Source organism: Felis catus, chromosome A2 (genome assembly GCF_018350175.1).
Source record: "Felis catus isolate Fca126 chromosome A2, F.catus_Fca126_mat1.0, whole genome shotgun sequence".
NCBI lineage: Eukaryota > Metazoa > Chordata > Mammalia > Carnivora > Felidae > Felis > Felis catus.
This window is the reverse complement of record NC_058369.1, coordinates 139534538-139552877: the sequence shown is the minus strand read 5'-3', so window position 1 is coordinate 139552877 and position 18340 is coordinate 139534538. Positions and strand designations below refer to the sequence as shown.

The following is an 18340-nucleotide window of genomic DNA, read 5'->3' as shown; positions in this document are numbered from 1 at the left end:
AGAAGGAGAGTGGCATGTGGGTGGACTCTGCGAATACAGTTATGACCCCAATTATCATTCTTTCCTCATCGGCCTTCATTATTTTCTAACCATTTCATGTTTTGTTTAACTGGTTCTTTGAATCTCTTCTACGAATCAAATGGTTCATAGAATCGCCATGAGCTTAGAACTGGACATACTAGAATGACAAAAGATGGAAGGTTTCTCACTCTCTAAAAAGCCTCAGAAATGCAGGTGTAACTTCCTGCATCCATTAAAGCACTTACTTGAAATAAAGGTGTTATGAAAGAATTTTCTCTTCTTTAAAGAAATCTATTTTATGGTATTTATTTCTTTATTTGCTTTGTTTACTTATTTTTTCACTGTCATCTCTGAACATTTATTAGAAAAGAAATTAACCATTCCCACTAGGGACTGCGGGAGGAAATTAACTTAATATTGGAGTTCCAGATCAAACTTAACAAGAAGGAACTCTTAAGTTTTCACGGAGTGGAAGGAAAAAAGGAGGGAGAGACAATCATTTAGGACCATGTTTCTCAAATTTGGCCCCTTTCACGGACATACTGTTGGGGAAGGGGTTTGCAAGTTTTCTGTGGTAATATTATAAATGTTGCATTTGACTTCTGTTCATAATCTAAAGTTAATATTCTCTTTTTCAGGTTTGCCTGGATGACCATCTTAGGGAAGGAGGAGCCCCATTATTGCAGCTGCTCTACTGAGACCTCTGATCCCTGTGGCACCAAGTGAAGAGCAATCGTGCTTAACTTTTCATGTGGCATTTCCCAATTGGGTCCTTAAGACCCTTCACAGTATTGTTGAACATGTCTTGTGAGATCTGTGAGTTGTCAAGATTAAGAACATGGTGGGGCGCCTGGGTGGTGCAGTCGGTTAAGCGTCCGACTTCAGCCAGGTCACGATCTCACGGTCCGTGGGTTCGAGCCCCGCGTCGGGCTCTGGGCTGATGGCTCAGAGCCTGGAGCCTGTTTCCGATTCTGTGTCTCCCTCTCTCTCTGCCCCTCCCCCGTTCATGCTCTGTCTCTCTCTGTCCCCAAAATAAATAAAAAACGTTGAAAAAAATATTTTTTTAAAAAAAGATTAAGAACATGGATTCAGAGCAGTGATTCCCAAGACAGGATAGGGTGGGATGGGGATAACGACTGGGGAGACACATAGAGCTTGAAAAAGCACACTCAAAATACCTATTGTTTTTGTAATGCAAAATCTATCAAGTCAAACTCAACGGAAAAACTTTCAGGCAATAGCAGGAACCAGTTATAGATTCATCCTACGGGGTTTGGGATAATATTGGTTGAGAAACACTGGCTTAGAGGTAGAGGGGTCCTAGCATATAGAGAACAGTAAGAGACATGTGCCAAAGAGAAAAAATGTCTTTTGGGTCATTGGTTGAATCCTAAGCCATAACTTGTCATGGTCCTTTGGAACCCAAAGGGCCAATGGAGAAGAAATCCAAGATGTCTATCAACTTTCTCAGACCTATAGTTTGGGGCAAGTTAGTCCCCTTTCAATACTGAGTCAAAAGAAGGAAACGCTGTTTTTGCCCAAAAATCCACCCCCCCCCCTTTTTTTGGTGAGCACATTTCAGAATTTTAAGTAAACAGTTGCTGTGGCTGTTAGCCCCAGATCCATCCACCAGAAAGTGTGGTCCTCATTTGAAATGCCATCCAGCTTTTGGGGCGCCTGGGTGGCACAGTCAGTTAAGCGTCCGACTTCAGCCAGGTCACGATCTCACGGTCCGTGAGTTCGAGCCCCGCGTCAGGCTCTGGGATGATGGCTCAGAGCCTGGAACCTGTTTCTGATTCTGTGTCTCCCTCTCTCTCTGCCCCTCCCCCCTTCATGCTCTGTCTCTGTCCCAAAAATAAATAAACGTTGAAAAAAAAATTGAAATGCCATCCAGCATTCAAGGGGGATATCATCCTGGGTTCTGCCCTAGAATTACTGTAGAGCTCCAGTCTGTTTTAGCTGCTTCAACAGCTCCCCACTCTGATGCATTTCCATTAGGTCAGTGCATCCCCCTAAACAATCTTTACGGATAAAGATCTGAGGAACTGTTCTGGCTCCTGTGAGCTGTTGCAAATAACCTTGAATCTTGCTAGTGTCACTGGTGGCTATGATATCAACAAACTCCAAAACCTCTTGTTTGAAGGGCAATTGGCTGAGGAGCTCTTGGGTCCTCGTGCAGTAGGGGCAGGAGGGCTTGGTGAACACAACCACCTTCCCAGGCTAGATTTTGCAGTTCACAAACTCTTCAACCATGCTGACAGCTGCCTCCTGGGGAGGAATCCTATTTTATTTTTCTTTAAAGATTTTATTTTGAGAGAAAGAGAGAGAGAGAGAGAGAGAGAGAGAGAGAATCTCAACCGAACTCTATGCTTAATGTGGAGCCTGATGTGGGGCTTGATCTGACGACCCTGAGATCATGACCTGAGCTGAAATTGAGAATCGGATACTTAACCGAACCACCCAGGTGCCCCTATGAGAGACTTTTCTAATTTAATATTCCTCACTAGGAGGGGTGCTTGGGTGACTCAGTCGGTTGAGTGTCCGACTTTGGCTCAGGTCATGATTTCAGCTCATGAGTTCGAGCCCCGTGTCGGGCTCTGTGCTGACAGCTCAGAGCCTGGAGCCTGCTTCAGATTCTGTGTCTCCTTCTCCCCTCCCCCACTCATGCTCTGTCTCTGTCTCTCAAAGATAAATAAACGTTAAAAAAAATTAATATTCTTCACTAGGAGCCTTCACGCAATAGTTTCTAGTGCATGGCTTCATTAAACAAGTGAGTGCAAGGCAGACATTTCTTGCACCTGTTCATTTCTCTATGTGGATAATTCAGAACTGAGGCACCTCCTCTAGGGCTGAAGCAAGATCCTAAGAATCTGAGAGAGATGCTGAATGGCACATCCAGAGTTGAGGAGGAAAGCATTGCAAATTAGCATATTTGGAAAGTTTTTCAAAGGTCAGTCTCGTGGCCTGCTTAGAATGTGTCACCGTGGAAGGACTGAGCAGAATGTATTGTGTCCGCGATGAGAAGTTTCAAATTCACACCCACAGCCTTTCTTACTCCCACTCCCTTTATCTTGTTTTAAGTTTTAAAAATGATTACTCTAAAAAAAAAAAAAACAAACCTTGTGAATTCTAATTTAATTCCAAGGATGTTTAGATTCTTAGAAGTGGTATAATACATGTCATTTATATGCTTTAATATTTAATACCACCTGCTCTAACATACCAATATTGTACTAGTGATGAGGGGCCCTCTGATGTATGAGAATATTTTGCAATCAGTGAGTGAATGCTATTCATTTGGGGTTTATACTAATAAAAACAAATGTGCATTATTTTGAAAAATATGTAGATTTTCCAATTTTCCTTAAAAAGTTCATTTTAATCCAATACATGATCAGCACTTCTGATTCTATGTGCTGTTTGCAAGTGGGATTCAATTCTAATAAAATATGTAAAATTGTATCTGCTTATAAAGAGATCTTATTTTCCAAGTTCTCTAAGTCATTTTAGATGCTAACGATTTAGGGAGTTTCAGATCAGAAATACAAAAATTAAGATTTCTTTGCCATAATAATGAGAGTATGTATGTATGAAATGTTTGTATTAATTATATGTGAAAAAGGAGCTGCTATAAATTTTCAGGGAGTATCACATTACAACTATGACGGACCTTATAGTTCTGGTATATTTATTAGAATTTGTCTATGAAATGTTGAATTACCACACATATTGCTTCATAAGTACTTGCCTTTGGAAGAGATTCTGCAAGGCACCTCACTGGTAAATAACCATGAAGGCCAGAAAAATCCATATCCCCCCCAAACGGGCGTTTGTTCTTGGGACAAAGGCCAAGGGAAAACCAGACAAAATTATTAAGGTGACATGTATACTCTTGGTTCGGAGCAATTTACGATGAAACATTGTGGGTTATGAGGGAAAGAGCATAAAACAGAGGACTAGGAGATAAGGTTCGAGAAGCAACCAAGGAATCAAAGTTAGCCTTGTGGCTTTCCTCCCAGGGAGGGTGAGAAAGAAACACAGGAATTTTTGTTGTGCCTGGTAAAGCAGTGCTCACCAACATCTTGGGATTTGTGACACTCTATCATCTGTTGACCTTTTTCCTAGTTCACGTTTCCTCATGAGTGTTGCCTTAAGCGGAAAGCTAATTTTGGTCCTATTTTAAGGGTTTGGCAAACATTTCCCGACAGCGCTTAAGGAAACTGGAGGCTCCCTGAATTGTTGCGACAGAGCAACGGTTCTCAAGCTCTAGCCTGGATTAGATTGTAGAGCTTCATTTCAGAGTTGCTGATACGGTAGGTCTGGGATGGGATTCAAGGACTGGCATTTCTAACAAGTTCCCGGGTTTTGCTGATACTGCTGGTCTGGGAACCATATTCTGAGAGCCCTGGTTTAAATGAAACTTTTCCTGGCCTCCCGCTCGGGCCCCTGATGTGGGCATTCTTGGGGATTAGTGCCCTCCTCATCAGGCAGTGCTACAAAACACTCCTGGCTGAGGCAGGGGACGGCCCGTCACCCAGGCCGATTCTGTTTTCCTGCACTGCAGCTCCACACAGCTCTTGGATCCTATGTGCCTTGACATAGGACCCCGGGGTTTAAGAGCTCCTGAGCTTTGTCTATCAATCCACCTGGCTTCCAAACCAGTCCCCGACTGGCAAATCTGCCTGCTTCTAAGTCCCAGATTGATTCTTTTTAAATTTAATTTTTAAAGTTTATTTATCTTTGAGAGAGAGAGACAGCGTGCAAGTGGGAGAGGGGCCTCTGGAGGGAGACACAGAATTTGAAGCAGGCTCTAGGCTCCAAGCTGTCAGCACGGAGCCCGACGCGGGGCTCGAACTCACAAACTGCGAGATCCTGACCTGAGCCGAAGTCAGACGCTTAACCGACTGAGCCACCCAGGTGCCCCAGTCCCAGCTTGTTTCTAAGTCAAAGTCCCCCGACGTTTCTTGGTACACGGTAGTTAGGTCCAGGAAGTCAGTAACAGTAGTTGTGCAGTATGAGTACTGTTGCTATGTTCTCAAAACTTTAAATTCTGTGAGTTCCCTATGTGTCTCGATGCACAGACTGGGACTCACAGCTCTCTATGCTGCTCCATCCCATCAACCTTTCTTCACTTCCATCATCATTGTGGACCCATGCCCACAAGTTTCTGCTACACGTGCCCCGGCACAGCACTCCCCAAACAAACGCACGTTGATAGCAATATTTGTATTTATTTTTGCAATGCCTTGGATAAAAACCAATGAAACGATGTTGGGTAAGGTGTTATTCTCATAAAAACATCTTTCAAAACAAACGTATTTCTATTTTCCATAAAAGTTAAAGTTACATGCTAAAACAGAGTTAATTACTGAGATGACATGGAAGAATATCAGAAGACTCGTAGGGTAAGACCAGATAATGAATTATATCATTAAACTAAACCATTACACAGAACTAGAAAACTGACTCAGTAGTAAAATATAAAAATCTACAATTATAAATATAAATTTGGTCCATGGAGACACTAGAGCAGTATTTACAGTAAGTACCAGATTATTTCTATTTCAGGTGAATACTGCAGTTGTGAAACATTGAATATCATAGGGAATGGAGTGTTTTATTTACAATCTACTATATTAAAAGTTATATTTCTAGCAAACCTGATGATTGCTACAAATATGGCTAAAAATTTGACACTAAGAACAAACATGTTTTCTGTAGTTGGGAATTCCTAATATCTATAAATTCAAATTTCCTGTTAAAATACGAAAAAAAAAACACCCCACAATTCCATTCTTAGAAATACTGTAAAATCCAATCATTTTAGTTTAGACACAATAAGTGAATTACAAGAAGTTTTGCAAAAAGGCACACATTGTTAATGATGTAAATTTGGCAGCAGGATCCTATGTCGTGAAAATTACTGTCAGGTGATGGAAAGTGAACAGATAACAGAAGAACTGAAGTGATTTTCCTGTCTAGCTTCAGGAAGAGGCAAAAAATGCTCAATACGGATTCCCCTCGCCCCTTTCTGCGCTACACTAACGACTCCAAGCTCTCGGCTATATTTCCATCGGGCAGTGCCGCGCCATTACTGTCCAGAGAGGTGGATGGATTCTCTTCCTGCCTCGTGCTCACAAGACTGAGGACAGCTTTGTAGAGAAACTGATACTGCTCCTGGAGAATAGAGAAGGGGAGATCGTAAACAGGAAGCTCCGTGAAGATGCACGTTTGTAAAACGAAGGGAAATTTTCAGTCACGCGTTGACACTGTTCGCGGAAGGGCATTGTGTTAAATGTTCTGTTAAACTCAGCGGAGGTACACAATCTATATTCATATCTCTTTCGAAGAAATTTTTTTTTTATTATTTTTTTCAACGTTTATTTATTTTTTGGGACAGAGAGAGACAGAGCATGAACGGGGGAGGGGCGGAGAGAGAGGGAGACACAGAATCGGAAACAGGCTCCAGGCTCTGAGCCATCAGCCCAGAGCCCGACGCGGGGCTCGAACTCCCGGACCGCGAGATCGTGACCTGGCTGAAGTCGGACGCTTAACCGACTGCGCCACCCAGGCGCCCCTCTTTCTGAAGAAATTTAAAGTAGCTTTTCAAGTAGCTAACATTCAATTGACCTAGGTCAATTTCAATTGACCTAGAAAATTGGCCAACATACTTTTGCCAGTGGTAAGCACTCCATTCTTTTTTTTTTTTTTTAATTTTTTAGGTTTATTTATTTATTTGGGGAGAGAGAGAGAGAAACAGAGACAGAGAGAGCGAGTGGGGGAGGGGCAGAGAGAAAGGGAGAGAGAGAGCTCCAAGTAGGCTCCGCACTGTCAGCACAGAGTCTGACATGGGGCTCGAACTCACAAACTGTATGTTCGTGACCTGAGCCAAAATCAAGAGTTGGACGCTTAGCCAACTGAGCCACCTAGGTGCCCCAGCACTCCATTCTTGTTTATCTATGTCATGGAATCAGAAAATGATGTGACAGATTACTGTTACCGATTTATCAACTTGTATGTAATCCTTTGGTACAAGGCACCTGTAAGCCACTCATTCTCCTTTTTCCACTTGTCATGAAATCCACTGGGTCTCTCTCTCTATGGAGAGGTCCCAGAAAGGACTGCACTGTCAGCTCGGGCTCACACAGAATCCTTTTTACAAGACCCACTGTTTACTAAGTAGTCTTTACACTCTAGCAGCCTGACTGGCCCCACGCCTTGCTTTGAGCAAAGGTGAGCATGGGCCCTGCTACGGTCTCAGAGTAGAGACACGGAAAAATAGAGAGTTCTCAGATTAGTTGGTGCTTTTGAGGGTATTTTTCAGAATTACAATAAATCTTGCAAAAAGACACATGTGAAATTTAAATTTTATACATTTAATTTTCCAGAAGATAAACTTTGAATGTTTATTGTTTATTATTCCAGTTCTATGGATTGTGGACTGAGTAACTTGTAATCCAGCTTGAACACCACATGGAAATGTTATCAGTCAAGGTGGCCTCTTTTGATACATGATAAAATGATTTTGGCAGCCTCTGGGAAGTAAGCAGTACTCTAATGGTGAAAGTTTAGTTCACTGTTCTATTACTTACAATGTCAGCAAAGACTCCTGGCCTCATCAAATTGATCATCTTGGCTACCTGGTAAACATCCATGGAGTTTTCCTTTTCTAGTTGGTGCATAAGGGTTGTCAGAGCACAGAAAGTTCCTGCGGTCACTCCTCCATGCCTTGAAGCAAAGGGACAAAGACTCCATTCAGATGCATGGAACGTTCACATTTGGAACTCACAAAGCACATGGCCTTAACAACTTTGTAGTGGGAACACGGAAATTTTTAATGAAATGTCTCTCTTTATCGTGCAGAGAACTACAGTTTAATTTGAAACACTAGCAAGTATGTATGATATTCGTAATGGGATACTTTATAGAAATTTAATGTTTGATTATTCATTTGTTATTTTTACACTCTGGAAGGGGCTGGCAATCAATCAAAATTATCTGACAAGTTATCACATATATATGTATCATATACAACATATATATAACATATTATTCCAACATATTTTATTTGTTCATAACAGGAGCCTTTAGAGATGTATTGTATAGATTCCTATTTCTGATTAATAAAGACTGTATCGATTTTCATCCTATCTAGGGTGTCAATAACTAAGAAATGTCTCTCTGGTGAGCACCTGTAAAAATTCAAGTGCCAAAACACTGACTCATCACACAAAGTGTTCTTAGCACACAATGCAAGAGCAAATTCTTGTGATCACATACCTATTTTTTGCCTTCAACATGAGCTCTAAGAGAAGCGAAAAAATCTAATTCTGTGTTAACCTTGGTTATAGGAAGCAGATCATCTACCCTGGCTGAGTCGCTACAATTGGTCCAAAGCATTAGGTTAGTACAAAGAGAAAAGAAACCTATGCCCACCCAGAGAATGCTCAGGCACGAAACCGTTTAAAGAGAGGAACTTACTCATCATGAACAATCACAGGTCCATCCCTGTTGGCAGCTTCCTCTTTGATAACACTTATAAGTTCAAACGTTTTACTAATAGGGCTGTCTGGATTTGGCCATTTGGGGCACTGAAAATGCCTCACTTCAAGTACATAATCATCCTATACGAAGAGAAAAACCAGTATTTTAAAAAGAGTCCCATTGGTGACAGTTCATTATGAGTGGAATAACTGGGGGAATCAGGAATACAGGAAGGTGATAAAACCCAGTCACATGCACTATAGCCCGTCCTCCATCTCAGAGGGAAGAAACTGCTGTGATGCCTCATTTCTCACTGTAGATATAATCTCTTTTTCATTCTAAAAATGTCTTAGTTGTAGGTTTATTATGGTATTCAAACTTCGAAACCATGTACCAAAGATGCGTCTGTGCCACTAAACTTAATACAAAAAGAAATCTTCAGTGCTAAAATTTGTTTTAAAATAACATAGACTTCTTCAAATCCCAGTATTACTTGGGAATAACTGAGTGGAATTACATGACCCGATGGGGAAATGCTGGCAAGCAGGGCTGGGCGGGTGGAGACGTAGGTTCCGCTCCAGACCCACTCTTGGTTCTTGTGCAAGTCGCCAACTGGGCTGTGTGACTTTACATCCCTAAACCTCCAGCTTCCCAAAGTGTAGTCAATAAAATGCTACATTTAAAAATAAGCAGCAGAACCTGAAATTTACACGGTTCACCTGTTCCAGAATTAGACTACAGTGAAGTGCAACATTGAGACCGTCAAAAACATGGTTTAACCTTTTTCTGATCGGGAAGGTGCTCTGTCTCTCACGTGCCTTGCTCATTATTAGTATCTTTTAGCATTTTACCGTAGTTGTACAGTAAATTCTGTACTGTAATTACATAAATAATTCTTGGCAGAGAATTCAGATTGATACCTTATAGATAACCAAGATTTAGTAAAACAATCCTACTTCATTGTACTGCACAATTTTCAAAGCACTTCTTCACTTGTAACACTTCATCTCTTGGTAGACAGCAGTAAGCTCATTTTGGTAGATAATATTTTTCCTATTTTACTTAGAAGAATTCAAGGTAAAAACTTACCTTAAAACAGGAGAATTCGGATTAATGAAATTATTTTTTTACTGAATTTATTTTCAATTTAAGGTCTATCAGAACTACTCGAGTGAAGAGAGAAATCTTTGATTCTCTGAGTGGGGACGGTGTAGTTTAGTGGCAATTGGTGTTTAATGATTCTATAGGATTTTAAAAATGAAAGTGACAAGTAAGGTAAAATTGATTATTTGGGCAATCTGTCCTAATTTGTAAGAAATTAGGTTCCTTTGTTTTATTTCTAGGGAAGATCCTTAAACCAGCATATATTTAACAAAGCATGTACTTAAGATGAAAAGTTTGTCATTTCAATTATGTCCATACCTGTGTAGCTTCTAGAATAAAATCCTGAATTATAAGTTTTTCTTCATTAGACAGACATTTGTGTTCTTCAGCCATAAGAGTGACCTTAAAACTCTCACAGTTTATAGGCTCATCTTTATTCGGCCAGTAAACAAATTCATCTTCTGCCTGGAGGATTAAATACCAAGGAAGAGTCTAGATTTTAGTCAAATGTTTACTAAGTCAGACTGTGAAATGAAGTTAACTGGTTGACATAGAAAATTCAACTCAAAGTTTTCTTTGAATCTCAAAATTTACTCTTAAAATGTTGAGCCTTAAACAAGTTTGGTGTGCAGAATAAAGTATCACACTTAAGAAACCAAACTATTGCTTTGTTGTTTTGCTCTTAGCTCATCAGTAACAATGGTAAGTTGTTGCTTCTATAAATGATAACTGAGTAGAAAAGATTCAAGTGATTTTAAGAGCTCAGCAATTTCCAGTGTCATTTGGAATGGCCAGTCTACCTTTACAGATAAGAAATAAATCTCCAAGTTACATATATGTGCAAAATCTAAATAAAACAGGCCTTTATTTTGGGTTTTATATAGATCTCCTTAAACTGAAGGACTCTCCAAATATCCTAACAAGTTTTATTTTAAAAAATGTAAATAGAAGCATAGGGACTGACTTCATTCATGATTGCAGTTCTAATTTTTCATAAGCAGTATCACAGAATACTTAAATTTAAATGAATTTTAACTTATTTTTATTTAAAACTGTCGTTCAGCAATCTCAGACCTGGGAGGTGGCATCACCGAACCAGGCCCAATAGTAGACAATAGCAGACCAGTAGCCAACGAGTGATATTAGTTTATTAGTTGAAAAAAAATTGTTTGTTTGCTTGGACTTCCGGCTGACATGACTTGCTATTTCCCCTGTAAGGCAAGTACCAAAAGTGACGTGATGGGGGAGACTTACCATGTTTTGACCATCAGGAAGCATAACTACCAGCTGGGCATTATGGTCCCATATCATCCGCCAGAAATCCTTGATGGTATGAAGAAGAGGATGCTGGGTGATGATGAATTCATTGCTCTGATAGTAACCCTACAAAAGCAAACAGAAGATACAAAGAGCCCTGGCATATGACTTTAAACGCTCCAAGTACATTTATAAGTTAATGGGCCTTAAGTCAAGGCAGTCTTTTGGCTTTTAGATTGCATCTGTAAATCACAAGGTGATTATTTTAGTTGCTGTTTAGAGGGCACTTTCCATACACCAGGCACGGGAGTAGCATTTTCTTCCTTTTTTAAAACATTTATTTATTTATTTATTTATTTATTTATTTATTTATTTATGAGAGAGAGAGAGCGTGAGTGAGGGAGAGAGAGGGAGAGAGAGTGCAGAGGCTGGAGTGGGGTTCGAGCTCACCTGAAGTGGGGCTAGAGCTCACAAACTGTGAGATCATGACCCAAGCTGAAGTTGGATGCTTAACCAATTGAGCCACCCAGGGGCCCCAGGAGTAGCCTCTTCTTCCCCTTAAGTCTCTCACGTCTCACGGAAGTACTATGCGATAGGAACTGTGATCCCCATTTTGTAGGTGGTTAAACTGAGGCTTAAGAAATTAAGTGTTGTGGGGCACCTGGGTGGCTCAGTTGATTAAGTGTCTGACTCTTGATTTAGGCTCAGGTCATGATCCCACAGTCTGTGGGATCGAGCCCCCTTTTGGGCACTGTGCTGGCAGTGCAGAGACTGCTTGGGATTCTCTTTCTCCCTCATTCTCTGCCCCTCCCCCTCTCATTCTCTCTCTTTCTCTCTCATTCTCTCTCTCTCTCTCTCTCTCTCTCTCTCTCAAAATAAATAAATAAACTTTAAAAAAACATTAAAATCCAAAAAGTGTTGTGCCCAAGTCTACACAGCTATCATCTCTAGGAGCAGACTTCCCAAAATGGCATGTGGACCATGTCTCTTACACTGGATAGAATGGACATTCGGAGGAGATTTTACATTTCTCACTTTCTGTAAGTCCCAATGGCAAAGTGCTAAATTCGCACCCACTGACAACAGAACACCCTTGGTGTGCAGACACCCTGGCTTCCTCTACCAGGGAGGAATCAGAGAGGCACCTTGCAGATTTTGCTGCAGAAACCCAGAAGCTGGGTCCTCTGGATTGGTCACGATTTCCATGGTGTTGCTTATTAAAATCATGGCTCGTTTATCCTCCTCTGCTCTGGGGTCTCTCAGATCCTGTTCCTATTCCCCACAGGCTCATGGGAAGTGCAGCATGTATTAAATGCTACCACAACACATCTCCCTGTTTCCTGCATGGATATCTTGCAATATTTTCTTTGCTGGATAAATGAAACAGTGATTTTGGCATGGGAATTACCACCTTTTCATGTGAAGCCAAGCTCTATGATTGACAGACCTGAAATGGAAACGAGGGCCACGCAATGGCTACCCCAAAACACTCTCCCCTTTCTCACAGAAGAGCTAAACACAGAAGGAGAAGATTATGTCTTTAGAAATCCGGGTCAGTAAATGAGCCCGGTCCACAGGGTGAACACTGTGTTGCAAACCTGGAGTAGTAAAGTCAGTGAGATGGGCTTTCCAGAATCTGGAATGTTCTGGGTCTGTTCAGGGTAAATGCAATGGAGCCTCTTAGTTGGCCCAGTGTATATTGTGTATCTTCTCATAAGTCCTGAATGGTAAGTTTGGTTCCTGCATTAATTTACTAATTTGTCGAGCTTGAGGGATCTCCAGTCCCAGCACACATCAAAACATCAAGGGATGCTGTTATTCTCTTTGCTGCTTGGGGGTTGTGGTCTGCAGTCATTCGATTAGATCTACCCACCAGCGGTGCCACAGCCACTGCTTCAGGAAGCCCGTTTTGGTTTTGGTTCTGGAAGCACAAACTGGTAGGTAGATTCTCCAGTGACTTCTCGACTTACCATGATATAGGAGGCATTGATGTAGTCTGTGCCTTCCCCACTCAGAGATGAAATGCCAACCCTTGATCTCTCCACTGGAACACAAAACACTCATCATGAACCACCATGCTCACAGCTCCATACCCTTCCCTCCACCCCCACATTGTAAAACACAGCTGCATGTCCCAAGTTGAGTGACTTTGATCTGTAAGCTAGTTTTTCTATGTATTTCGCATTTTTTAGATGGACTTCAGGATTTAAGAGTCCTTTTTAACAAGTAAATTATCAGGCATAATTAGAAAAATACTGAGTGAATTCATTCATTCCAAGATGTACAAATACTATCATTTTTTTTTTATGATTCAACATAACCTACCAGGGATGATGGAAGATGTTCTGTTCTTTTCCCTGTTACAGTGCTTTAGGGCTGTAGAATAGTCACTCTGTTGTATATTCGATTGACTCAGGAGCTGAGAAAGGGAGTCAAAGAAAAATATAGATTATTTCATTTAAGTCATCCAAGTACTCAAACATACACACATACATACACACACACGACCCAACCAAGAAATCAAGATACTGAATATACATATATCTGACTTGTTTTCCAAAAATTCCTTGACCTAACTCCCTGGCACATCTGTGTTCTACACCAGGGAAGCTGGAAGAAGCAGAGAATGCCCCTTAGTTTGACATTCAGCACTGGGAGGATCTTCCCTAGGGTTTCCCTCATAAGCATACACTATGTCCTCCACTTACATTTCACGGTGCAGTTGGGGTAAATTGCATGATATGTGTATGTGTGTGTGTACACATTTATGTATATGGTTGGATTTCATTCATTTTTTTAGTACTGCATTACATGAATAATCTATTTGTTATTTATCTATTCCCCCAACTAGTGAATGTTAGGATTATTTCTAATATTTTGCTTTTCTAAACTTTGTAGCAATGACTCTCTCTTGTATATTACTTAATGCATACACATGGAATTAGGAGTCATCAGCGTTATTTTTTGACAGTCTGATAGAAGTGATAAACCATGCTTTTGATTTGCATTTCCTTGATTACTGTGTGATTGTGAATTTTAGCATTCATTAGCCATTTAAATTTCTTTTTTGATGATTGCCTTTTTATATTTATACTTCACTGTCATTTATTAATTTTTAGGGGGCTTGATGTCTTGAATTTAAGTCTATAATCTGTTTAAAAATTTGCTAATGTCTTTGTTGTCTTTAATCACACAGACATTTATAGCCAATTAATTTTTTCTTTAAGATTTCTGCCAATTATGTTTTTAAGAAGTCCTTTTCTACACTGATGCCTTCAAAATATACATTGCTAACATTTTCTTGTAATAGTTATAGAACCTTGCTTTCACCTTTAAGTACCTAATCCATCTTGAATAATTTTAGTGTTTAAGGTGTGTTAAGAACCCAGTTTTACTTGTTTCCACATGGAAATTGTCCCAATATCACTTATTGGTTAGTCTGTCCTCCCCTCACTGATTTGTCATATCTATCATATAACCATTTCCACAAAGACATGGTTCCTCTAGCTGATTTGTCTGTTTTTCAGCGTTAATTATCATACCTGTATAAGTCTTCTATATACTGTCCAACACATTTCTATTTTGTTCTTTATTTTTAGTAGTGCTTTGGATGTCTTTGTTCTTCTCCAAATGTTAATTTTAAGTTCAGTTCTTAATTTACCATGAAAATCCTGCTGGGAATTTGATTGGTACCACACTGATTTTTATACTTAATTTCGGAGAATCGACATCTTCAGAATATTTCCATTCATGAAAATTGTATCTATATTTGTTGGGTCTAATTCTAGGCTCTTCAATTCAGTTTTATAATTTTTTCTCTACGCATTCATTGTACCTTTTGTTAAGTTTATTTTTGAGACCCTGGAGTTTTTGTTTCTGTTTATTGTTGAACTCCCTTTTTCTTCTAATATCTCTTCTAACAATTCACAGCTAATGAGTTACGACGCTATTGATTTTTATATATACTTGTTGAACTGTAATAAGAGTTTAGTTCTAATAAGAGATATCTTATTTTGTTTCTCTTGATTTTCTATATAGACTAGTGTATCATCTACAGATTCTTTCCTATTTCTAAACACTTTTTTTTGTTTGACTCGATTTCCAGTACAGTGTTGACTAACAGTGTCAACAGTTGGCATTTCTTGTTTTTTCTTAAACCTACTATGAAAATTTCCAAGTTAAAATTTTGTATATGACATTTATAATGTAGCCTAAGATGAAGAAAGCTTCCCTCTAGTTTTAATTTACTGATAGTTTTTGTTATGAATAGTACTGAATTTTATTTACTGCCTTTTCTACATCTTTTGAGAGGGCCATACAATTCTCATAACTATATCTGTTCATATTTTCTACTGTTAAATCATCACTAGAACAAACTCTGTGAATCCTAATTGGTCACAATATTTTTTTAAAAACTACACCGCTGGATTTGAGTTGCTGCTATTTTAAACAGGATTTCAGTGTTTAAGTTCATAAGTGAAACTGGTCTGTATATATATTTTTTTAACATTTTATTTATTTTTGGGACAGAGAGAGACAGAGCATGAACGGGGGAGGGGCAGAGAGAGAGGGAGACACAGAATCGGAAACAGGCTCCAGGCTCTGAGCCATCAGCCCAGAGCCTGACGCGGGGCTCGAACTCACGGACCGCGAGATCGTGACCTGGCTGAAGTCGGACGCTTAACCGACTGCGCCACCCAGGCGCCCCTGGTCTGTATATTTCTTTACTTGTACTCTCCTTATACAGTTTTGGTAGCAAAGTTACACTTGCTAAAACAGTAAAATAGTTGGGTTTGCTTTCTACCTAGATATTTTATCACAGAGTTTGGAATTTTCTGTTCCTTAGAAGTTTGGTAATTCTTCTAGTTCTGATTTTATTTTGGAGGTGAAATTTCTGGCAACTGATACAATTTATTTAATGGTTCTTGGTCTAGTTGGATTTTGCATTTCTCTGTGAGTGTATTTTGCTTACTTTTTCTTAAAAAATATTTCTTTCGGGGCATCTGGGTGGCTTAGTCATTTAGCATCCAACTCTTGATTTTGGCTCAGGTCATGGTCTCATGGTTCTTAAGTCTGAGCCTTGTGTCAGGCTCTGTGCTGACTGCATAGAACTCTCTCTGTCTCCCTCTCTCTCTGCCCTCCCCCCCCCCGCTTATGTGCTCTCTCTCTCTCTCAAAAATTAATAAATATTTAAAAATATTTTCTTTCATGTAGGATTTCAAATGTACTGTCACAAATATGTTCACAGTATGCTTTTTAAGTTTAGAAAAACAGTTCTAAAATATTTATAAATATATCCCTATTTTTCACCTTAACATTTATTAGTGCAAAGCCTCTCCTTTTCTTACCAATCTGGCCACAGGTTTATTTGTCTTATTAGTCTTTGATAGAACCTGCATTTGGTTTTGTTCCATCTGTTTCTATTTAATCACTTTAACCATCTATTTAAGAAAGCTTTAACTTTCTGAAAATATTTCTGTCTCCCTCTTTGGGTGTACCATGCTTTTCTTCTAATTTTAACATGATATGCCTATTTCATTTGTTTTTATTTTTATTTATTCTCAAATGAATATATTTAAGATTATAAATTTCTTTCTAGATACAACTTCAGTTGTTTCCTACAAGCTGTGCTATGGAGTCCTTCTGTTGACCTTTAATTCTAAAGATTTTATAATTTCCTCTTTCATATTATTATCAATTATGTAAAAGAGAATTTTTATTGTTCAAATATTGGGATATTTTTAGGGCCAAGTTTTCATTTCAACTTCCAATTTTCATGTTTTAGATTCTGAGAATATGGTTAGTACTGTATAGATTCTTTGAATTAACTCTTCCCCCTCCATTGGATATTTAACGTCTTTATCCTAGAATGTGTGTACAAACACACACACACACACACACACACACACCCCATGCCCACGCACGCACGCGCACACACACACACACCCTGTGCCCACGCGCACACACCCCATGCCCACGCGCGCGCACACACACACACACACACACACACACACACACCACACTCACCTCCTGTGTCACAGAAGGAATAGAAGCCAGAGTATCCCTTCAGTCTGCAGCCTTGGAGCCCACACACTTACTGCTATACACACCCACTTAGGTGTCCCTGCATTTGGCCCCTAATTCCTCTTTGCCTCTTCTCAGGATTTCCTCTCCCTCTAAAAGTCTGTTCTCTCCTCCCTCTCCCCACCACTCCCACCATACATCTCTTTTCATTAGTGTCTTTTAAATAAACTATTTTTTAAATGTTTATTTTTGAGAGAGAGAGAAAGAGAGAGAGAAAGAGAGAGGGAGAGAGGGAGAACATGTACAAGTGGGAGAGGGACAGAAAGAGAGGGAGAGAGAATCCCAAGCAGGCTCCTTGCTGTCAGTGCAGAGCCTGATGCTGGGCTGACACTCACTGGGAGATCGTGACCTGCGCCGAAAACAAGAGTCAGACGCCCAACCGACTGAGCCATCCAGGAGCCCCTATTTATTTTTTTAAGTCAACTCTATTCCCAATGTGGGGCTCGAACTCACAACCCAAGATCAAGAGTCACATGCTCTACCAACGGAGCCGGCCAGGCACCTCACTTTTCATTAGTTTTTAAACAAATTCAGATGCCTCTCATTAAAACATAAAAAACAAAACAAAACAAAAAAATTAACCAAAAAAAATTCTTACTTTCTAACTTCAAGTTTCCTTCTAGCTATCATTATCATTCTCTTCAGAGTCAAAAATCTTTAGAGTTATCTAAATATGGTCTTTAATTCCTCACACACAATGTCTCCTTACCTTCCTAGAGTCTGGCTTCAGTGCTATCCTTCCCTGAAGTAGCTTTTATGGCTCAGTCCAATGGCATGCTCTGTCCTCATCACAACTGATTTGTCAATGGCATTTGCCGACCTTTGTCCATTTCCTCCTCGAAATGTTATTTCCTTCAGAGTGTATTATATCCCCACTGTGACCAATTTTCTCCTACACTCCAATGTCTACTTCTTCCCTTTCTTTTGCGGGCTGTCCATTCATTGGTTAGTTATAATTTTTCTTAAAAACCCCTTCCCAAGCTTTCTTGGCTGTCTTGTCCAATTCTAAGGCTTCACGTAACCATCTCTATGCTGATTGTTCCCAAATCCTTTCGCTAAGCCGGACCTCTCCTTTGTGCTTCCCACTGAGTATTCAACTGCCCGCTATGCCTGTTTACACTACACCTCCTGAGTTCCTAAAATTAGGTTGGCTCCGAACAAATCTCACCATCCCTTCCCCACCACACCCAACAAACATGCGCTTTTCAGTCTCAGTGAACAATATCTCATCCTCCCAGTGCTCAAGTTAGAATGCGGGTAGTTAATGCTTGTCTTTTTCTCTCCTCACTGCAATGTCCAATAACTCACCGAGTCCTGTATGCAACCCTTCACTATATCCTGTGCAATTCTTCCCTAAAGAGTTGCATCCTACAGCACCCGTTTCACCTGT

The 18340-nt window shown here is 40.0% G+C and overlaps 1 protein-coding gene and 1 pseudogene across 5 annotated transcripts in view; both read right to left on the bottom strand.

Moving 5' to 3' along the window:
- Nucleotides 1-1953: 1953 nt before the first annotated feature.
- On the bottom strand, nucleotides 1954-2274 carry LOC101091008 (annotated as a pseudogene).
- A 2958-nt stretch (nucleotides 2275-5232) lies between these two features.
- PTPRZ1 (protein tyrosine phosphatase receptor type Z1) overlaps nucleotides 5233-18340 on the bottom strand; it is a 186839-nt gene continuing 173731 nt past the window's right edge. For all 5 annotated transcript variants that reach the window (XM_023250521.2, XM_023250522.2, XM_023250523.2 and 2 more), the window contains 7 exons: nucleotides 13192-13285; nucleotides 12837-12910; nucleotides 10864-10992; nucleotides 9928-10074; nucleotides 8503-8645; nucleotides 7614-7749; nucleotides 5233-6198 (listed from right to left, as the gene is read on the bottom strand). In XM_023250521.2, the coding sequence (XP_023106289.2) occupies nucleotides 6058-6198; nucleotides 7614-7749; nucleotides 8503-8645; nucleotides 9928-10074; nucleotides 10864-10992; nucleotides 12837-12910; nucleotides 13192-13285 (864 nt within the window). In that variant the 3' untranslated portion in view covers nucleotides 5233-6057. The remainder of the gene's footprint in view (nucleotides 6199-7613; nucleotides 7750-8502; nucleotides 8646-9927; nucleotides 10075-10863; nucleotides 10993-12836; nucleotides 12911-13191; nucleotides 13286-18340) is intronic.